Genomic DNA, 19,243 nt, shown 5'->3' on the forward strand with positions numbered 1-19,243 from the left:
GCAGCCATGTTAGTCTGTATTCGCAAAAAAAAAAGGAGTACTTGTGGCACCTTAGAGACTAACAAATTTATTTGAGCATAAGCTTTCATATGAAAGCTTTTCTTTTTGTCTTCTAACAGTGGCCAATGCCAGATGTTTCAAAGGGAATGAACAGAACAGGGCAATTATCAAATGATCCATCCCCTGTCGTCCAGTCTCAGCTTCTGGCAGTTAGAGGCTTAGGACACCAGAGCATGGGGTTGTATCCCTGCACATCTTGGCTAATAGCCATTGGCCGACCTGTCCTCAATTAACTTATCCAGTTCTTTTTTTGAATACAGTTATACTTTTGACTTTCACAACATCCCCTAGCAATGAGTTCCACAGGTTGTCTGTGTGCTGTGTAAAAAAGTACTTCCTTTTGTTTGTTTTAAACCTGCTACCTGTTAATTTCATTGGTGACCCCTGGTGCTTGTGTTATGAGAAGGAGTAAATAACACTTCCCTATTCACTTTCTCTACACCACTCACGATTTTATAGACCTCTATCATATCCCCCCTTTGTCATCTCTTTTCCAAGCTGAACAGTCCCACTTTTGTTAATCTCTCCTCGTATAGAAGCTGTTCCATCTGCCTAATCATTTTTGTTGCCATTCTCTGTACCTCTTCCAATTCTGATAGATCTTTTTGGAGCACACAGTATTCAAGTTGTGTGCCACTGTGGTATCTAAGCTCTCTACAACAACATACAATAGCACTGACAGTGCCCTACACAGTAATATTATCACAGCCTCTGCTGTTCCCCATGTACGTGTCAAGGTGCTTGTAGTTTTTTTCCTTCCTGCTTTTTTTCTTCTACTTTGCTTTCAGTCTCCACCACTGTGGGTTAGTCCTGGGAAGATGTCTCTACTGGCTGAGCGAGTCATCAAAGAGGAGGGTCGTGCACATAGGCCTGAACATAGGGTCAGACTTGTCCAGTAGTTGCTGCATGCACTTCCGCTGCCCCGGGACAGTGACATACGTCCTCAGCAACAGCTGTAGTAATGCGCCCTGGAGGAGGTGAATGTGTGGGTCACAGGGGTGGGGTCTGTGTCTGAGCAGAGACAGCGTCATTCCCTGGCCAGCCAAAGGGTGGTCGAAAGGCAGCCACCGCTGCAGTGTGTGTGTCCAGTGGCAGGGAGGAGCCAACACGCTCAGCAGGAACTTCACATCCTGTAGTGAGCGCTGATATTCAGTGCTGAGCACCAGCAGATTATCAGCAGTCCTCGTCTGCCTTTGATGATGGACCAGCAGCCAGGATTCCCCGACGTTCTGGAGCTCTTCCCACTTCAGCTTCCAGCCAGACTGCTTCCAGCTGCTATTTCATCCCATCTCACAACTTAAATAGGGTCAGGCCAGATCAGGCTGGATCTGAGAGTTGTCAGGGGAAACCTAGGGCTTTGTAGGCCCTCATGCTTCCCTCTGAGCAGCTGTTGAACCAGTGGCATAACTAGGAATGGAAATGTGCTGGGCCTCAACTTAACGATGGGCAGGCACTGACTACAGGTCTGACCCCACAGCAAATCATTTCTTTTGCACATTAATAAATTGACTTAAACTTGGCATACACAGAGGCTCTGATTTGAGTAGGCTTGGGTGCTGATTGGGTGGGCCACGGCCCACTCATGCCCAACCATGGCTACACCCTTGTATTGAACCAATGCCCCAGGATGGTGAGAAAGGATACTGTGCTCCTGGAGGTGCCACAGTGAAGTACTCCTAACCGGGGGCTTTGGAGAAGCTTGTCGCAATGAGTGACACAGGCACCCCAAACCCAAGTTACAAGCAGGCTTGGAGGGTTGGTGGGATTATTCCCATGTACTTCTGGGGGAGAAACTACAGTTCAGTGGCTATTTCTTTGCTGTCTTGTGGCTTCTGACTTATACTTGGCTTTATAAAAATCTACATTGTGTAGCTTTAAGTAGACAAACATTGACTCTAAAACAGGAAAGCAGGCCAGATTTCCAGACATTGGAAGCATCCAACTGTGCACTGAAATTAAGCACATAATGACTGTGCATGCTCAATAGCTTATGATGTGTACAAATGCGTCTAATTAGCTATTGGCGCATACAGCTGCCCAGTTTAAGTGTGCAATTACGATAACAGTGCAATTGCGTGCCCGGGCTGTTTGATAATCTACCCATTGTATTTGGTTTTGGAGCTGAGCAATACCGTTCTGTGTCTGCGGTATTTGCAGGAACTCCTGACTCAGAAGAGAGAGAAAATAATGGTCTGTCTTTTCTGATCACCTTGGCAACATATAGTTCAAAGTTCAAAACAGAACAGGGCATGCTGGACCCTGCGGGAGGCACCTGACGGGGCTCGGGGCTTCAGCACTGATGAGCCCTGGCAGGTGCGACCCGCGGGGCTGAAGCCCCAAGCCCCCATTCCCGCTGGGCAGAAGCCCCTACTGCACCACCCCGCTGCAAGGCAGAGGTCCCAAGCTCCCCCACCCTCCCCAGTCTGGTAGGTGGAGAATGAGGGAGGCTTGGGGGGCTCTGCGAGCTGCACTTTAATGGTAAAACAGCTGCATGTGGCTCACAAGCCAGAGTTTAGCCACCCCTGCCATGGACCAATAAATGCTCTGTGCCGCTCCAAGTGCTGGGTTGACTGTGCGTCTTTTTTCAGTTCTTGGGTGGGTGGCCTGCACGAACAATTGCATGCTGCACTGATGCTGCAGTCTGGGTGCAGGAAGAGCCTTCAGGCCGCGCATCACACGCCATCAACCACTCAGTAAGAAAGAAAAATGAGTCCTTTCTGGGGAGGATCACTGAGGTACAAAAATGAGAGCTGGAGTATTACAGGACAATTACATGTCTGCTCTAGCATCAAACTGCACTGGAACTATTCCTCATGTTTAGACGCTCCCAAAGTGTTTATTTTATGACCAGGCTGACCCATTTACATAATTTAAGTGGAAATGGGCTCCAGTGGCAAAGTTTGGATCTGGAATTGGATCCAAATCTGCATTTCCTTCAGGTCAGGATGTTCTGATCCAAGTCCTGATGCCTGGATTGTGAACTGGATCTGAATTTGATATTCCCAAAGGGAAAAAGGTGCATGGATATTTGCATCCGTGGATGTGTGCCCATGAGTATGTATTGTCATGGATGGTTTTTGGATCCAGTATCGTGGATGGGGCCAGTCTTGCAACTGAAGCACTGGAATGCCAAAGTAGCCCTGTAAGTGAGGTTTAACTTTGGTAACTAGGAATGTTCAAATCGACTATTAATGACACTCTGTTAATTGGTATTTATTTAATTGTGACGTAGAGTCAAAGCTCTGTTCAGGGATTGGATTTAAGTCAGTGGGAATTTTCGGAGGGAACACTTTATCGTTGGAAAGGGTGGACTTGTCAAAATGTAATGTCAAATCCCAGTTTGCCTGCCCAGATCCTCAGAGCCTCGGCTCCCAAGGTCCCTAGCTCCAGAGCAGCCCACCAGGAAAACTTTTCCCAGACCCGGGGCTCTCCAGAGCTGCTGACTTGCCAGGGAGCTGGGCAGCTGATTCTCTGCCTGGGCTGTGCTCCTGGAAGATAGATGGGCAGGTTGCTGGCCAGGCAGCTGGGGAGTCACGCAGCCATTCAGTGAAAAATTCCAAGATTTTTTTCTTCCATTATGGAACAACAACAACAAAAATTGGAATTTTTCACACAGTTCCTGCTCTGTTCCAGTAGGCATCCGAAGGAATGCATCCATAGAGGAAGCAACTTAGTTAAGAGCTGCCTCTGTCTTGTCTAGCTGTTCCTGTCTTCTGTGACATGAAGAGAATAACAGAACATAGTGTAGACTGCACATCCCAATGGAGTTGATGTTGGCTTAATAACTAACGCCACTTGCAAATACCAAGAAAGCAAACTGGTAGATTGTAGTTGGATGAATATTCATGAATACTTAGGGGCTGCACTTTCCTGGCTCTAACAGCTTTGTCTGGCAATGCACTGTGATCTCTGGAAATCTGGGTTCTCTTCCCAACTCCATCATCGACTCACCTTAACCTCTTACTTAACCTTGTACGCTCTGCCTGGGCACTTCCCTGCCTTAGTAAAGTGCTTAATGATCATGGCTTAATGATCATCGCCCAATAAAACCAGAGCAATCTCCGTACCGTGCCCAAACCTAAAAGTGGATTAATGGGGAAATCAGAGGACTCCAAAGTGGTCAGTCCTGGTTGGGTGACAATGTCGGGGAAGACTGTGCAAGGACCTTTTGCTTTCCTCTTGTGCCCCTCAGCAGGGAACTGCCACTTAGGTACAAGTGATCATGACTTGATCACATTTATAATGTGTGAACAGAATAAAGTCCAGACCAGTGAGGTACATGGTGTTTTAAAAGGGCCATTTTCACAAACATGAAAACAGCTATGAGCCAGATCAGCTGGGAGGAAGAATTTAATCAGAAAAATGTGAATGATAAATGGGAATTGTTTAAGAACACCTTATTAGATGCCCCAAAAGGCACAGTTCCACAAGGAAGAAGGCTGTACTGGTTAAAAAACTGACCTGGTTTAGAAGGGAAGTGAAGACAGCTATGAAAAATAAAAATAATAATATATAACAAATAAAGAAAGGGGAAATTGATAGTAATGAATATAAATCAGATATTAGATATTGTAGAAAATTGATAAGGGAAGCAAAGTGACACAAAGAGAAAACCATGGCCAGCAGAGTTAAAGACAATAAAAGGAGGTTTTTAAAAAAAGCATATCAGGACCAAAAAATCCTAACAATGGAATTGGTCCATTACTAGATGAAAATGGTAAGATTATCAATAACAATGAAGAAAAGACAGAAGTGTTCAACAAATATTTCTGTTCTGTATTTGGGAAAAACAGATGATGTCATATCATATGACAACACTCTTTCCATTCCTCTGATATCTCAAGAGGATGTTAAACAGCAGCTGTTGAAGTTAGACATTTTAAAATCAGGAGGTCCAGGTAACTTGCATCCAAGAATTTTAAAAGAGCTCGCTGAGCTTGTTGGGCCATTAATGCTGGTTTTCTTGGAAACACGGGGATGTTCCAGAGAACTGGAAGAAAGCTAATGTTGTGCTGGTATTTAAAAAGGGTAAATGGGATGACCTGGGAATTACAGCCCTGTCAGTCTGACATCAATCCTGGGGTAGATAATGGAGTGGCTGATACAGGAATCAGTTAATAAAGACTAAAAGCCGGTAATATAATTAATGTCAATCAACTTGGGTTTATGGAAAACAGCTCTTGTGAAACTAACATGATGCCTTTTTTGATGAGATTATAAGTTTAATTGATAATGGTAATAGTGTTGATGTAATATACTTAGACTTCTGTAAGATGTTTGACTCATTACCAAATTACATTTGATTAAAAGATTAGAAAGATATAAAATTGTTACATATTAAATGGATTAAAAGATGGCTAACTGATAGGTGTCCAAATATAACTGTAAATGGGGAATCATCACTGAATGCATGTTTCTATTGAGGACCTGCAGGGATTGGTTCTTGGCCCTACACTAGTTAACGTTTTTTATTAATGACCTGGAAGAAAACATAAAATCATCACCCAAAGTTTCCAGATGACACAAAAATGGGGAGAATGGTAAATAATGAAGGGGACAGGTCATCACTACAGAGCAATCTGGATCACTTGGTAAACTGGACACAAGAAAACAATATTCATTTTAATATGGCTAAATGTCAGTGTATACATCTAGGAACAAAGAATGCAGGCCGCAATTACAGGATGGGGGACTATCCTGGGAAGCAGTGACTCTGAAAAAGATTTGGGGGTCGTGGTGGATAATCAGCTCCCAGTAAGATGCTGTGGCCAAAAGGGCTACTATGATCCTGGGATGCATAAATGGGAATCTTAAGTACGAGGACAGAGGTTATTTCACCTCTGAGTTTGGCGCTGGTGTGACCACTGCTGGAATCTTGTGTCCAGTTCTGGTGTCCACAATTCAAGAAGGATGTTCATAATTCAGAGAAGGTTCAGAGAAGAGCCACGAGAAGATTAAAGGATTAGAAAAGCTGCCTTCTAGAGATAGACTCAAGGAGCTCAATGTAGTTAGCTTAATAAAGAGAAGGTTCAGGGGTGACTTGATCACAGTCTATACGCAACTACATGGGGAACAAATATTTAATAATGGGCTCTTGGATCTTTCAGAGAAAGGTCTAACATGATCCAATGGCGGGAAGTTGAAGCTAGACAAATTCAGACAGGAAATAAGGTGTACATTTTTAACAGTAAGAGTAATTAACCAGTGGAACAATTTACCTTACTGCCATTAGAGGAGTGCAACCCTAGAATATCCCAACATCCAACAGAATAGCCCAGGGCTGTAGTGGAATTAGAAAAAAATGTCTGATGTTGTTTATTCCCTCCCACCCCTTCAGGTGAAATTCATTTACTTCTGCTAATGTGAGGCTGATAGTTTTTGCAGAGAGAATATTACATTTTTAGAGTAGCACCCTGTCTGGGAAATCGCAGCATGGTATGTGGGTAAATAATCTATGATATCAGCCAGTCATCCACAATCAGTGGCCTGACTCAATCCATTTAGATAAAGAGAGATGAGGCAAGAGCATTGCATGCAGCAGAAGAGCTTCTGATTGTAGCCTTTTTAGCGTCTACCCTGAGAAGAAGGAAAACCCAGTGATTACTTCAAGCAAAGATTGAATTGAACTTTGCAGCCTGGTTAGATCTAACAGGATAGCCACGAGGAGTGACGATTTAGCCTGAGAATGGCTGACTCACTGGACTGTCCTTAATTTGATCATGTATCCTAATTGCAGAAGTCAATGACTCGAGGACAAAAAGAAATGTGAGATGAGACAACTCAGCAGCCACTGAGAAAAAAATGATTAGCTCTTAGGCCACCAATAAAACTCCTTGAAGAGGCGATGGTGCATACCCTCAGAACATGTCCGAAGCACGGGGCCAAATTCAAACCACTGTAAACCCCCAAACGGAGAGAACCACAATAGATCAAAAGGGCGAGAGGAGAGCTGGGGGAACTGGATTTTCTGTTTCAGGGAAAAGTCTGTGATTTCAACCCATTTTTTTGTTCAAAATTGGAACAAAACCAAAAATGTTCCAAATCTCCTGTGAAACAAAATTCTGACTTGTGTGGGGGTGGGAGGAGGGGTAGTGGTGACAGAGTGCTGGGAATCAGCCACTGACACAGCACTCTGGTCACTGTTTAACCCATGAGTCCCCCCGGGGAGGGCCTGATTATGGGATCAGATTGGGGTGGGTGTAGCTAATGAGCTCAGTAACACCAAGCCTGGATAAAAGAGCACAGGAAGGAAGTGTGGGGGAGGGGGAGGATGCAGGAAAGAGAGAGATAAGAAAAGGCTAACAGGGCCTGACAAAAGGGAGTGCTCTGATGGCAGTCGTGTGTGAAAGGCAGGCAAGTGAAGCCCTGCAAACAAATGGCAGGGAAGGTCTCTGAGAGGCTGCACATAAAGGGTGGGCGCCGTGGGACCCTGTCACAGCGGGGGTTGATTGAAACCTTGCGTGTTGATAAAATGGAAACATTTCTTGCTGATTTCAACTTGTTTTTCGTTCGGTTCGGGTGAGTAACTGAGCTCTGTGCTTCCCTGACCCGGGTGGAGCAGAGAAGCCGGGCCGGGGTGCTCACTGCAGCACTCCTTCCAGCACTGGCGTTTGACTGTGTTTGTGTTTGTTCTGTTGTGCCATGCTCTGAGCAATGGGGTGGGGACACTCCCTAAGTACGGTGCTTATTTAATGTTGTTGTTGTGCTATATTGTACCTTCCCCTTCCATGTGCAGAGGGAACGGGGATCCAGTTAATCCCAACTCCAAGGCGGCACCTCCAGAAGAACATCTCACCCCTTCTCCTGGCTCAATGGAAGCCCCTTCTCGGTGGCTCTCTGGGGTGCAGGATGGTATGTGCTCAGGGTTGTCTCTGGAGGAGGCATTGACCCCTCGCCAACCTCAAGGGAATTTGCTGCACCTGTGACCCTCTGGAGATGCTCTGGGGCCAAAGCCCACAGGAGAGACCCTTCCAGCATGCTGATGAAGGCTCCAGGGCACAGAGAGGGACTGGGAGCCATTGTACAGGGACAAGGCTTTTGGATGGGTGTCCCTGGCCTCTGCAGATTTCCCAACATCTGCACAGCTCCTGGGGCGGGCGGGGAAAGTGGGCACTAGTTTGGGAGGCTGAACCCTCTGCTGTTCCTGGTCCTGTCTCTCAGCCCCTGGCACAAGAACTAGTAGCAATGTCTGCAAAGCCAGCCTCACAAAGGGCCAAATCTTAGCCATATGGGACCACGACCCTCCACAACTTCCCTTCACAGAGTTTCTTTTGCACGCCTCCATAGGAAGGGTTGGGTTTGCCACCCACCAGAAGAGAGGAAGATTTAGCCCTGCTCCTTGGCAAGGCTGTGCCATTTGGAACTGCTCTGCGAAGGACTCCCTTGGGTCTGCCTGCCTCCAGGAACCCCCCTAGGGAGGAGGATGTGTGCAAATGCAATGCAGTCTCTGGTTGGAACACCTCTGCTCCCAGCCTGCCTGCATGCAAGCCCAGCAGACAGGAGAACATAGCTCTGAAGGCAGCTGACCCCCCCTGCGCCAGTTTCCACCTGGGGATGGGGAGATGCATGCGCAGAGACCCCCTCCACACATGGATCAAAAGGGGCCTGGTTTTCTTTGGCTTCTCAAACCAGAGATTTTCCTCTTCTAAGCAATCCTTCCCTCCCACTGCTCGCGGCACAGGAAGTTACTGAATCCAGTGGTTATTTTCACAAAGCAAAGCAATTAGGGGGTGATACTGTAGCACGGAAATGAGAAGGAGTAGGTGGGTGCTCGTTAGCATACTTGGAGCATGATTCATTTGTGTAGTTGAGAACAGAGCAAGTACAGAGCTCTGAAATTGCTGCTAATTAACAAAGCTGGGGCAGAGGTTCTAGGCTCTGATTAGACCTGCTCAAAACTGAACGAGGCCCCTTGCAACGGTGTGTTTTATTTTTTTGGCTTTGCATCTTCCTTTCCAAACCAGATTCAAATCCCCACCCAGCAGTCCCTAAGGGGCTAGGCTTAGATTTTCACGCAGACACTTGGGGGGCACTCTGCAGAATGCACTGAGAACTGGCATCACTGCACAGAAAGTTAGAATCCTTGCACAAGGTCTAGCCAAGAAAGGTGTTGGCAGAGTAGTCTTGGCACTGGTGCTATGGCATAGGGACTGAAAGCTGGCATAGCCAGTCTGTGCATTCAGACCGTGATGTACTAGCATCCTGGCATAATGTTTCAGGATGCCAGCTCCATAACACAGGGAGCATTGATCCTAGTGGCGCATGGACAGATTGATATTTAGTTCTTAGTACTGTGGGGATCAGGTGATAGTAGGATGACCAGACAGCCAGTGTGAAAAATTGGGACAGGGGGCACTGTTGCCTCTAAGCTGTGCACGTGTGCGCGCGCACACGGCAAAACACCGCACGCACAAAAATTTGCACAGAAGCACAAAAATTTGCACAGAAGAAATTTTTTGCGCACACAGCTTGTCAAAAATTTGCACAGAAGAAATCTTTTGCACACACGGCCTGTCAAAAATTAGAGGGAACATTGACAGGGGGTGGAGGGTAATAGGAGCCTATATAAGAAAAAGACCCAACAATCGGGACTGTCCCTATAAAATCGGGACATCTGGTCACCGTAGGTGTTAGCATCATGGATCTGGGCAGCAGCATCCTGGCATGGGACTGGGACTGGGGCCCCAAGCTGTGGCATGACTGTGAGTGAGAATCTCAGTGGCTTGCAGCCTGCTCAGTCTCCGGCAGTCGCTCTGGGAAGGGCTTCTATTATAAGCTTTCAGTAGAGTACCGCACTTTCAGTCAGCAGCCTCACTGGCTCTAGTGCAGGACATTCTCCTGGTAGCTGCACAAACTTGTCTCAGCCGGAAATGGCTCATGTCACCATGGCAGGGTAACCTTTCCTGTTGTTAAAGGTTCCTCCCCTCATGGTTTCCCAACAGGCTGCAAGGAAATGCACCTGTGGGTCAGGGTTTGAGTGGTGCTGGCTCCCCCCCGCTACTGATGCTTTTCTTCTCCCTCCCTCAGAAACATGGAAAAAGGCTAACGGTCGCGGAGTGAGCCGTGAATGGTGTGCCCTCACTGGGGCCCTGGTCTGAGAGGACAACGGGCAGAGTCAATGGGAAGGCAGTGGGGTCTGTCTGCCAGTCGTCACACTGCTATCGAAAAGAAGGCTTCTAATGCCACCGGAACCCCCTGATGGAAGGTGAGCAGGGGCGTGAAATGTGAGTGTGCAGCGGTAGTTCGTCTTCGGGTTGTCACTGGTGGCAGCTGCCAGGGGCTGCCTTTGAGCCAAAAGCTAACCTTGCTTTCTGACTCCTGGGAAAAGGTGGGGAGCTTTCTCTGACAAGATTTCCTTGGTGTGAAGGGGCGATTTTCAATGATGACCTGTTTGTGTTTGTGTTTGTGTTCCATACAGCAAGAGGAAAAGACGAGGCAGCGAGGGGAAGGGTCTCCAGCCTGGTTACACTAGAAAATTAGGTTGGTTTAACTATGTTGTTCAGGCTGTGAACAATCCACACCGCTGAGTGGTGGTGGTGTTAAGCCGACCGAAGTCCCCATGTAGACGGTGCTAGGTTGATGGCAGAATTCCTCTGTTGACTAGCTACCTCCTCTCAGGGAGGTGGATTAACTACAGTGACTGGAGACCCCTTCTCATCGGTGTAAGTAGTGTCTACACTGAAGCACGGCTGTGCCACTGTAGTGTTTTAAGTGCAGACGAATCCTTCCTAGCTTGTCTTTTGAAAAGTGAGCCACACGATTTTTAACTCCTCAAAGACTGGACCAGAGTTACCAGTATTGTGCTGGGATATATGGGATACATTCTCTCACAGCCTTTGTTCCATTCAGTGTAGCTGGCCTGCACTGTATCATGCAGTGCATAGGAAGGGGGGTGGGGATTAATGACCACAAAAGGACATAAGGATGTTGCTATAAAATCTTCTGATATTGAAGCTGGCACCTGCAGAGCCCCTTTCTAATAGGCTGGTTCCTGAGGGACTTAGCTTAGGTGTCATTTTCTCTCCTACTGTAACCAAATACCCAAACGAGCCCCATGTTCCCTAACACCAAGTCCAGTTTAAATTAGAAGGAGATGTTCAGAATGTGGCCAGAGAGGTGAATACATGTGACTGTCCAGCTTAACCAATCAGAAATGTGACAACAGCCATGTTTGCAATGTCGTACTTTTCCCAGACATGAAGAAGAGCTTGGTGTAACTCGAATGGTCTCTCTCACCAACAAAAGTTGGTCCAATAAAAGATATTGTCTCGCCCTCCTTGTCTTTACAACAGCCATAGGAATTGTAAAGCAAGGAAGGACAACCGCCACGTTTATGGAGGTGTCATTCAGACTGGGAGGCATATCTCAAGTTGATCCGAGTTTTTAAATGGAGGTGGAAATCCCAGGAAGATAAGACTTTCTGGTACGATTTCTGGTGCTTCACTTTTTCACTAGGGATGAAATCTTCCCAGAATGATCTTTCTTACGGTATTTTGCGGTGCTTACTTTGTAATGAAAGAGGTGCCGGGGCTCAAGCAATTTTTTTACTTTCCTAACTGACACAGCAAGCCCAGAGGTGTCGGGGCTATGAACTGTCAAGCCTAGAGGTGCTGGGGCTCAGCCCTGGCACAAATTAAGCACCAGTATTTTGGCTTTTGGCCCAATCCAGGCTATGCAGAAATGCCCAGAAATCGTTTGAGTTTGATGTGAGTTTTTGGTGAAAGCTCACATTGACTGAAACTGATTTGCATAGCCCTGTTGGGCAGCTCAGGATTGTCCACTAAACTTTTCTCCCTTTCAGAAAGAGGTTTGATTGTCATCAGTGCATGTGTATTTGGAATATTTCTTCTAATGAATGAAGCAGAAATAATAGAGCAGAAACTTATTAGCTCAGCTGGTGCTGGACTTGGTTTGGGATTCTCTCACTGGCGCTCGATGGCTTCAGCCTAGTGTCTTGTTTGGACAGACCTAGTCAGCTTCAGTTTTATCTCCCTCTGTATTTCGTTTCTGGGCAGCATGTTCTGTTCATTATGGTGCAGAGTCTGTACAGAGACCGCCTTGTCCAAGCAGTGCCTTGCCACAGCCATGTGATCTCCAAGAAACCTGCCTATCACCCTTCCATCTCCTGTCACCTCTGAGCAATGGATCCTCAGCACGTAGAAGATCCAGATACTGTCAGTGACTCCTCACACTCATCGCCCCCCTTCTCTTCCTCACAGGGGTTTGGATCAACCGCTATCGGAAGCAGCTGGTGAGGTCCATCTCGTCGCAGTTCCTGGAAGACATCATCTGCTACATGAGGAAGCTGGATCTCCTCAGCGCTGAGGAGGCAGGCCAGGTGCAGGAGGTGAGCTCCCTGTCGGAGCAGGTGAAGGCGGTCATGGATCTTCTGGCTGGGAAGGGCAGCTATGCCTCTCAGTCCCTGCAGACTTACATAGAGACAACCAACTCCCAGCTCTATCTCCACATCACCGTCTATGGTAGGAGATGCTGTTCGTTGTCTTCTGTCTGTGTGCATGTGTGTCATAAAAGTCTCTGTGTGTGTGTGCACACACGTCGGCATTGTGTGCTAGCAGATGTGTACCTGTAGCATTCAGACCCAGGTGTACCCTGGGGAACTTTGCCTGAGTAAGGACAAAAAAGGACCTCCGGGTCTGACCCCTGTTGATTAAGAGAGCCAACTAAGGACACTATCACTGAGACACTCATAGACTGTAAGGTCAGAAGGGACCATCATGATCATCTAGTCTGACCTCCTGTGTTGCAGGCCACAGAACCTAACCCACCCACTCCTGTAATAGATCCCTAACTTCTGGCTGAGATACTGAAGTCATAGAATCATAGAACCATAGGGTGAGAAGGGACCACAAGGGTCATCTAGTCTAACCCCCTGCCAAGATGCAGGATTTGTTGTCTCTAACCCATCCCAGACAGGTGGCTGTCCAGCCTCCTTTGGAAAACCTCCAATGAAGCAGCTTCTACAACTTCCCCAGGCAGTCTGTTCCATTGTCCTGCTGTTTTTAGAGTTAGGAAGTTTTTCCTGAGATTCAATCTAAATCTGCTGTGCTGTAGTTTGAACCCATTGCCTCTTGTTCTGCCCTCTGTGGCAAGAGAGAACAACTTTTCTCCATCTTTCTTTATGGCAGCCTTTCAAGTATTTGAAGACCGCTATCATGTTCCCCCCTTAATCTCCTCTTTTCCAAACTAAACATCCCCAGTTCTTTCAGCCTTTGCCTTATGTTCCACCCCTTTGATCATCTTTGTCACTCACCTCTGGATCCTTTTCAGTTTCACCACATCCTTTCTATACACTGGTGACCAAAATTGGATATAGTACTCCAGCTGAGACCCAATCAGCCCCGAGTAGAGTGGTACTATCACCTCCTGTGACTTGCATGCTGTGCCTCTGTTAATCCAACCTAAAATTGCATTTGCTTTTTTTGCAACAGCATTGCATTGCTGACTCATGTTGGGGTTGGGATCCACCACAACTCCCAGATCCTTCTCAGCAGTGCTGCTGCCAAGCTAGTTATCCCCCATTCTGTATTTGTGCATTTGGTTTTTGTCCCTTAAGTGTAGCACCTTACACTTGTCTTTGTTGAATTTCATTTTGTCGTCTATTCTCCAACTTAACAACATCCCTCTGAATTTTAGCTCCAGCCTCCAAAGTGCTGGCAACCTCCCCAGCCTTTTGTCATCCGCAAACTTGATCAGTCTGCTCTCTATGCCTACATCTAGATCGTTAATAAAGATGTTAAATAACACCAGACCAACAGATCCCTGTGGAACCCCACATGAGACCTCCCTCCAATCTGACATCAATCCATGAATAGTTACTCTTTGCTTGCTCTTGTTTAACCAATTTTGTATCCATTTAATGGTAGTTCAGTTGAGCCTGCATTTCTCCACCTTACTTATGAGAACATCATGTGGGACTGTGGCAGAAGCCTTGCTGAAGTCCAGATATACTATGTCCACCACATTCCCCCATCCACCAAACCAGTTACCCTGTCAAAGGAGGAAATTGGGCTGATATGGCAGGATTTGTTTGTGGTAAATCCATGCTGCTGCTAGTGATCACCTCTTCATCCTCCAGGTACTCGCAAATGGAATGTTTCATACATTGCTCCTGGTTTGGGGTATGGGCTGCTTTGTCCTGACTCAGACTTGTGTGCAGGTAACTTGAACCTCCTGAGAAAAACACACACACCAACTCTAGGCACATCCCCCTACGGGCCACTGCTCTCTGATCCACCCTCCCCACCACTGCCATGGCAGAGCCAAGGCAGGGGCTATAGTGTGTGGAGGAGTAGGTGGAACAACCTGCGGAATCAGGACCCAAAATTGTGAGCCCCGCTGCAAGGGGAGACCCTTCCTTTCTCTGCCCTGCCCTGAGGAATGACTGTGTTTTCTGTATTTCTCACCCCTGTGAGTGGCTAGGGACATTTGCATGAAAAGAGGATCATTGTTGATTAGGACCAGAGCTGCTTATCTGTCGCCTGCAGCCGCTTTCTTCTGATAGTGGCACTGCCATGGCCACAATCTCAGTGGAAGATTAGTGATGGGGGCTTAGTGTTCCCTGGTGACGAGGCGTACATTGGAGACAGTCACTGAGCGGGTTACAGCTCTACGAGATGGCACCTCATGTAGCATATCTGCTTCCTGCATGTCCTGGAGTCCTGGCAGCAGATTCCAACCTGTGCAGTTCCACTACACTCTGCCCACCACTGCATTTGCAGGTGGATCTTCTTCGCTTCCCACTGTCACTGCTAAATCATGCTGCTGTGCGCTCTTCGGCGGTGGCTTAGAACATAAGAAGGGCCATACTGGGTCAGGTCAAAGGTCCATCTAGCCCAGTATCCTGTCTGCCGACAGTGGCCAGTGCCAGGTGCTTCAGAGGGAATGAACAGAACAGGTAATCATCAAGTGATCCATCCCCAGTCGCCCATTCCCAGCTTCTGGCAAACAGGCGAGGGACACCACTCCTGCTCATTCTATACCTTTTCCAGTTCCAATAGACCTTTTTTGAGATGGGGCAACCAGATCTGCACACAGTATTCGAGATGTGGGTGTACCATGGATTTATATAGAGGCAATAGGATATCTTCTGTCTTATTATCTACCCCTTCCTTAATGGTTTCCAACATTCTGTTTGCTTTTTTGACTGCTGCTGCACATTGAGTGGATGTTTTCAGAGAACTATCCACAATGACTCCAAGATCTCTTTCTTGAGTGGTAACAGCTAACTTGGGCCCTATCATTTTGTATGTCTAGTTGGGATTATGTTGTCCAGTGTGCATTACTTCGCATTTGTCAACATTGAATTTCATCTGCCATTTAGTTGCCCAGTCACTCAGTATTGTGAGATCCCTTTGTAACTCTTCACAGTCAGCTTGGGACTTAACTCTCTTGAGTAGTTTTGTGTCATCTGCAAATTTTGCCACCTCACCATTTACCCCCTTTTCCTGTTCATATGTGAATTGTGGCTGTGTTGTACTCAAGAGGTAGCTGCATTTCAGTGGGTGGCAAGGTGATCTCAATAGTTTTGCTTGTTAAGTTTGTAAAGCACATCTGGATCCTGGATGGGGCTACAGGAAGGTACACCATAGCTGCCCGTTTTACTGGAAAAACAAGCTTTCGCATCTTAGAGCCAACGTTACACAGAACAAGTTATTACCCTCTGCTGCCTCAAGCAGCATCAAGAGAAGCAGCAGCCATTGCTGATAGAGATGTAGGAGACAGAGAGAGCTCAGTGAGTCAGCTGGACTCGGCTCCCAAGTGGGGCTGGCAGTGTTGCCAGTTAAAAGCCAATTATCTAACTGGCTTTGAGGGAGAGGGGTCATCTTGTTTGACCGGGAACGGGTTAGAAAATAGAATAAGGAAAAAGAACTTGGGTGAAATGTTGTTGCTGAAATGTTTGTTTCTGGGGAGCAGGGGGAGAGACTGGAGTGTACATGCCCCAGCTTGGTAATTCCTCACCACGGGAGGCAAGGCTGCCAGGCTGTGGTCCGCTGGATCTGTCTGTCCGTATGTGTGTTATGGGTCTGTGGGACTGGGGAGGCTGCAGGGAGTATCTCTGCACTCCCAGGATGGTGGCTAAGTTCAGCCCCTACACTCCCCCATGGGAAAGGATTGCTCTTTCCTACTGCCCCCAGGTGTGCTGTGACCCATGGATGGAGTTGGGGATGAGGAGGAGGCCATGCCAGGACCTGGACCCTGTCCCAGGCCGCAGAGCTGTCTAGATGCATAGGATGAGCATGCTGCAGCCCCTTCAGGAGCAGGCCTGTTCTACCTGTGTGCTGGGAGCTACAGGAGGGATTATGTCTGGTTTAGGAGCCCCACCTGGGGTGGTGCAGCTCCACACTGGCCCCAAGACAGGGCTGGGGCTGAGTGCGCATGGCCACGCCCTTAGAAAACATCTTGGGTCATATTGTGTATTACAAATACTGTACAATGAAAGGGTGCACTGCCCTCAATATAGGGCTGCAGCTAACCACAACAACCTAGCGCTCAGGGATCTGGCAGTGACAGCGCCTGGACAGAGCGAAGGGGCTTCCAAAAGCTCCCCAGCATAGTGTGGGGAATGAATCTCGGACTGCGGTTTTGTGCATGCGGAGCTGTACCCCCAGAACTGTTCAGGAGCAGCCACCTAGCTCTGTCTCTCCTGCGGGAGCTGATCAAAGCCTCCTAGCCACACACCCAATTTGTCTGTCTTCTCATTTCTCTGCCTCAGGCGGCAGTTCAGTGTAAATAAGGTTGCTTAATAATTTGCCACCTAGACATTGAAACGCTGCTTCAAGTGAGAAAGTTTGAATACTTCAATCAGGGCTCTACTCTCTGGACAGTAATTGCACAGAAAAGCACTCAATAACATGATGGTGAAGGGGTCACAAGTTAAAGTCTCATTCTGTTTTGTTTCCATGTGTCAGCATCATGCAGCCTCCAAACAAGAAGTCTTGTGCTATATTTAAAAAGTAACAGCCATGTTCTGATGATGATTTACTGAGCACCACAGTCCCCATCCCAGGGATTTTACAAACTAAATCCATCATGGAACGTACAGTGCAGACATTGGGCTGCTACTGTAAGCCATGCTATCGCAAACTGGAGTCACTGACAGCTGAGTCTAAATGAGACTGGGAAAGTCTTATCTGGTGCAACAGATCTTCCAGCCCTTTGACATGCATATTCCATCAACATAGACTAGATAGGCTCCCTTAGGCCTTGTCTACACAGAAAATATTTTTTTCAGTATAATCTAAGAAGTGAAGTTAAACTGTTATCATTATACTAGTATCGATCCGAATGTGAATACTCCTACTGCAGAAGAAGAATGGCTTTTGTCAGTTTCACTTTTCTCGCTTGCGAAGGAGTTGAAGTTAAATCTAAAAAAACCATTCTTATTCTGGAATAAGAGTGTCCACATGGCTAATAACAATATTGGTATAACTGGTAAAACTTTCCTGTATACACAAGTCCTTCAACTGACTAACTGACCCACTCACTACCATGTTGTTTGCATCTCCTCCTTACATATCAGCTCTGAATTTGGTCAAGAGAGTCTAGCAAGAGAGAAAAGCAGCTAAGAGGGAAGGGTGTATGAATATGTACAGTAACTCCTCACTTAACGTCCTCCCACTTAACGTTGTTTCGATCTTACGTCCCTGCTCAATTACAGAACATGCTCCATTTAAAGTTGTGCAATGCTTCACTATAACATCGTTTGGCTGCCTGCTTTGTCCACAGCTGGCAGCCCCGCATCAGCTCCCCTACACCCCCCACAGTGCCTTCCGCCCACCGGCAGACCCCACGGATCAGCGCCTTCCTCCTCCTCCCGCAGCCTCCTGCCCGTGGCAGTCAGCTGGCTGGCGGCGTTCAGAAGGCAGGGGAGGGAGGGGGAGCCTGCGCGCCATGTCCTCGCTCCTCCCCCTTCCCTCCTGCACACCGCAAGCCAGCTGATTGCCGTGGGCAGGAGGCAGGGGAGGGAGGGGCGAGGAGCGAGGACACAGCGTGCAGAGTAAAGGGTGGGGGGGGGAAGAAGAGGCGGGTAAAGGGTGGGGACTTGGGGGAAGGGGTGGAGTGGGCGGCTGAGGGTTGAGCCCCCCACCCCTGGTGCTTGCAGAGTAGGGGAAGCTGTCACTGCGCAATGTGCTTCTCCTAGCCTACAGCACCTTCAGCCTCCTTGCCTGCCTCATTGTCTCCAGTGCCAGTGGGCTGTGCCTGTGTGGGGTAAGGCAGGGGCACCTCCCAACTATAGTACTGTACTGTATGGCAAAAAAAAGTTTCCCTGGAACCTAACCCCCCCATTTACATTCATTCTTATGGGGAAATTGGATTCGCTTAACATCATTTCACTTAAAGGTGCATTTTTCAGGAACATAATTACAATGTTAAGTAAGGAGTTCCTGTAAGTTAATTACCCTTTACTTCAATGTATCCTTCCTTTCTTAGACTCCGTAATACTCCATCTAAGGGAGTGGGAGACAGTGTAAGGTGTTCCAGCGTACACCACCCTCTGACTGACCTGTCAGTGGAAATGCACGTTCATTTGGAAGCCACAGAACTGCTTATTTCTGTGAAAGACACTCCGAGTGGGGAACTTGCACTCCGAGATTTGGAGCTGAACTTGTGCTGAACTCAGACCATAACTCACTTTGGTTTCTTGTGAAACTGTGATTGACTTAACTGGCAGGCACAGCGAGGTGCTAGCGCGGCTACGGGAGCCGTTACCATGAAAACAAAAGGGTCGCTAATGGATATTGGGAAACCTTTGTATGAGGCCTCAGGTTCGGCACCAGTTCAAATCTCAGACTGCGAGAGAGGCCCTTCCCCAGAAATCAATGGTTCCATTTTATTTGAACCAATGTTTTCTATCAAAGCAATTTAAGACCAGTGCTACTTCTACACCTGGAAACTAGATTGATGGGATTGGTGGGATCACAGCAGGGAGAATTTGTGACCATCGTTGTCAAAGATTTGCCACTTCGGGCTTTTTAAACTTCCTTATGAAACATTTTAAACTAGATTGAACAAAGTCCTAGAGCACATGCAGTCGGGACGTTGTGCCTTTGCTTGGGGGCTGGAGGAGATGGCTCCATCTCTAACTTCAGTGATTCAGTGATGGGTGCAGTTTCCTGCCCTGACATTCAGTCCACACATTCCTCGACAAAGCAGCGGTAACTAG

The 19,243-nt window shown here is 47.4% G+C and overlaps 1 protein-coding gene across 8 annotated transcripts in view; it reads left to right on the forward strand.

Moving 5' to 3' along the window:
* NLRC3 (NLR family CARD domain containing 3) overlaps nt 1-19,243 on the forward strand; it is a 74,377-nt gene that overhangs the window by 16,359 nt on the left and 38,775 nt on the right. For 4 of the 8 annotated variants that reach the window (XM_027834045.3, XM_037911007.2, XM_043523804.1 and 1 more), the window contains exons 2-3: nt 10,087-10,264; nt 12,279-12,539. In XM_027834045.3, coding sequence (XP_027689846.2) covers nt 10,258-10,264; nt 12,279-12,539 — 268 coding nt within the window. In that variant the 5' untranslated portion in view covers nt 10,087-10,257. Of the gene's footprint in view, nt 1-7,355; nt 7,579-7,795; nt 7,912-10,086; nt 10,265-12,278; nt 12,540-14,682; nt 14,975-19,243 lie in introns of those variants that run through there. The other 4 variants (XM_043523803.1, XM_037911003.2, XM_043523802.1 and 1 more) reach the window with 4 other exon arrangements.

Source organism: Chelonia mydas, chromosome 10 (assembly GCF_015237465.2).
Source record: "Chelonia mydas isolate rCheMyd1 chromosome 10, rCheMyd1.pri.v2, whole genome shotgun sequence".
Lineage (NCBI taxonomy): Eukaryota > Metazoa > Chordata > Testudines > Cheloniidae > Chelonia > Chelonia mydas.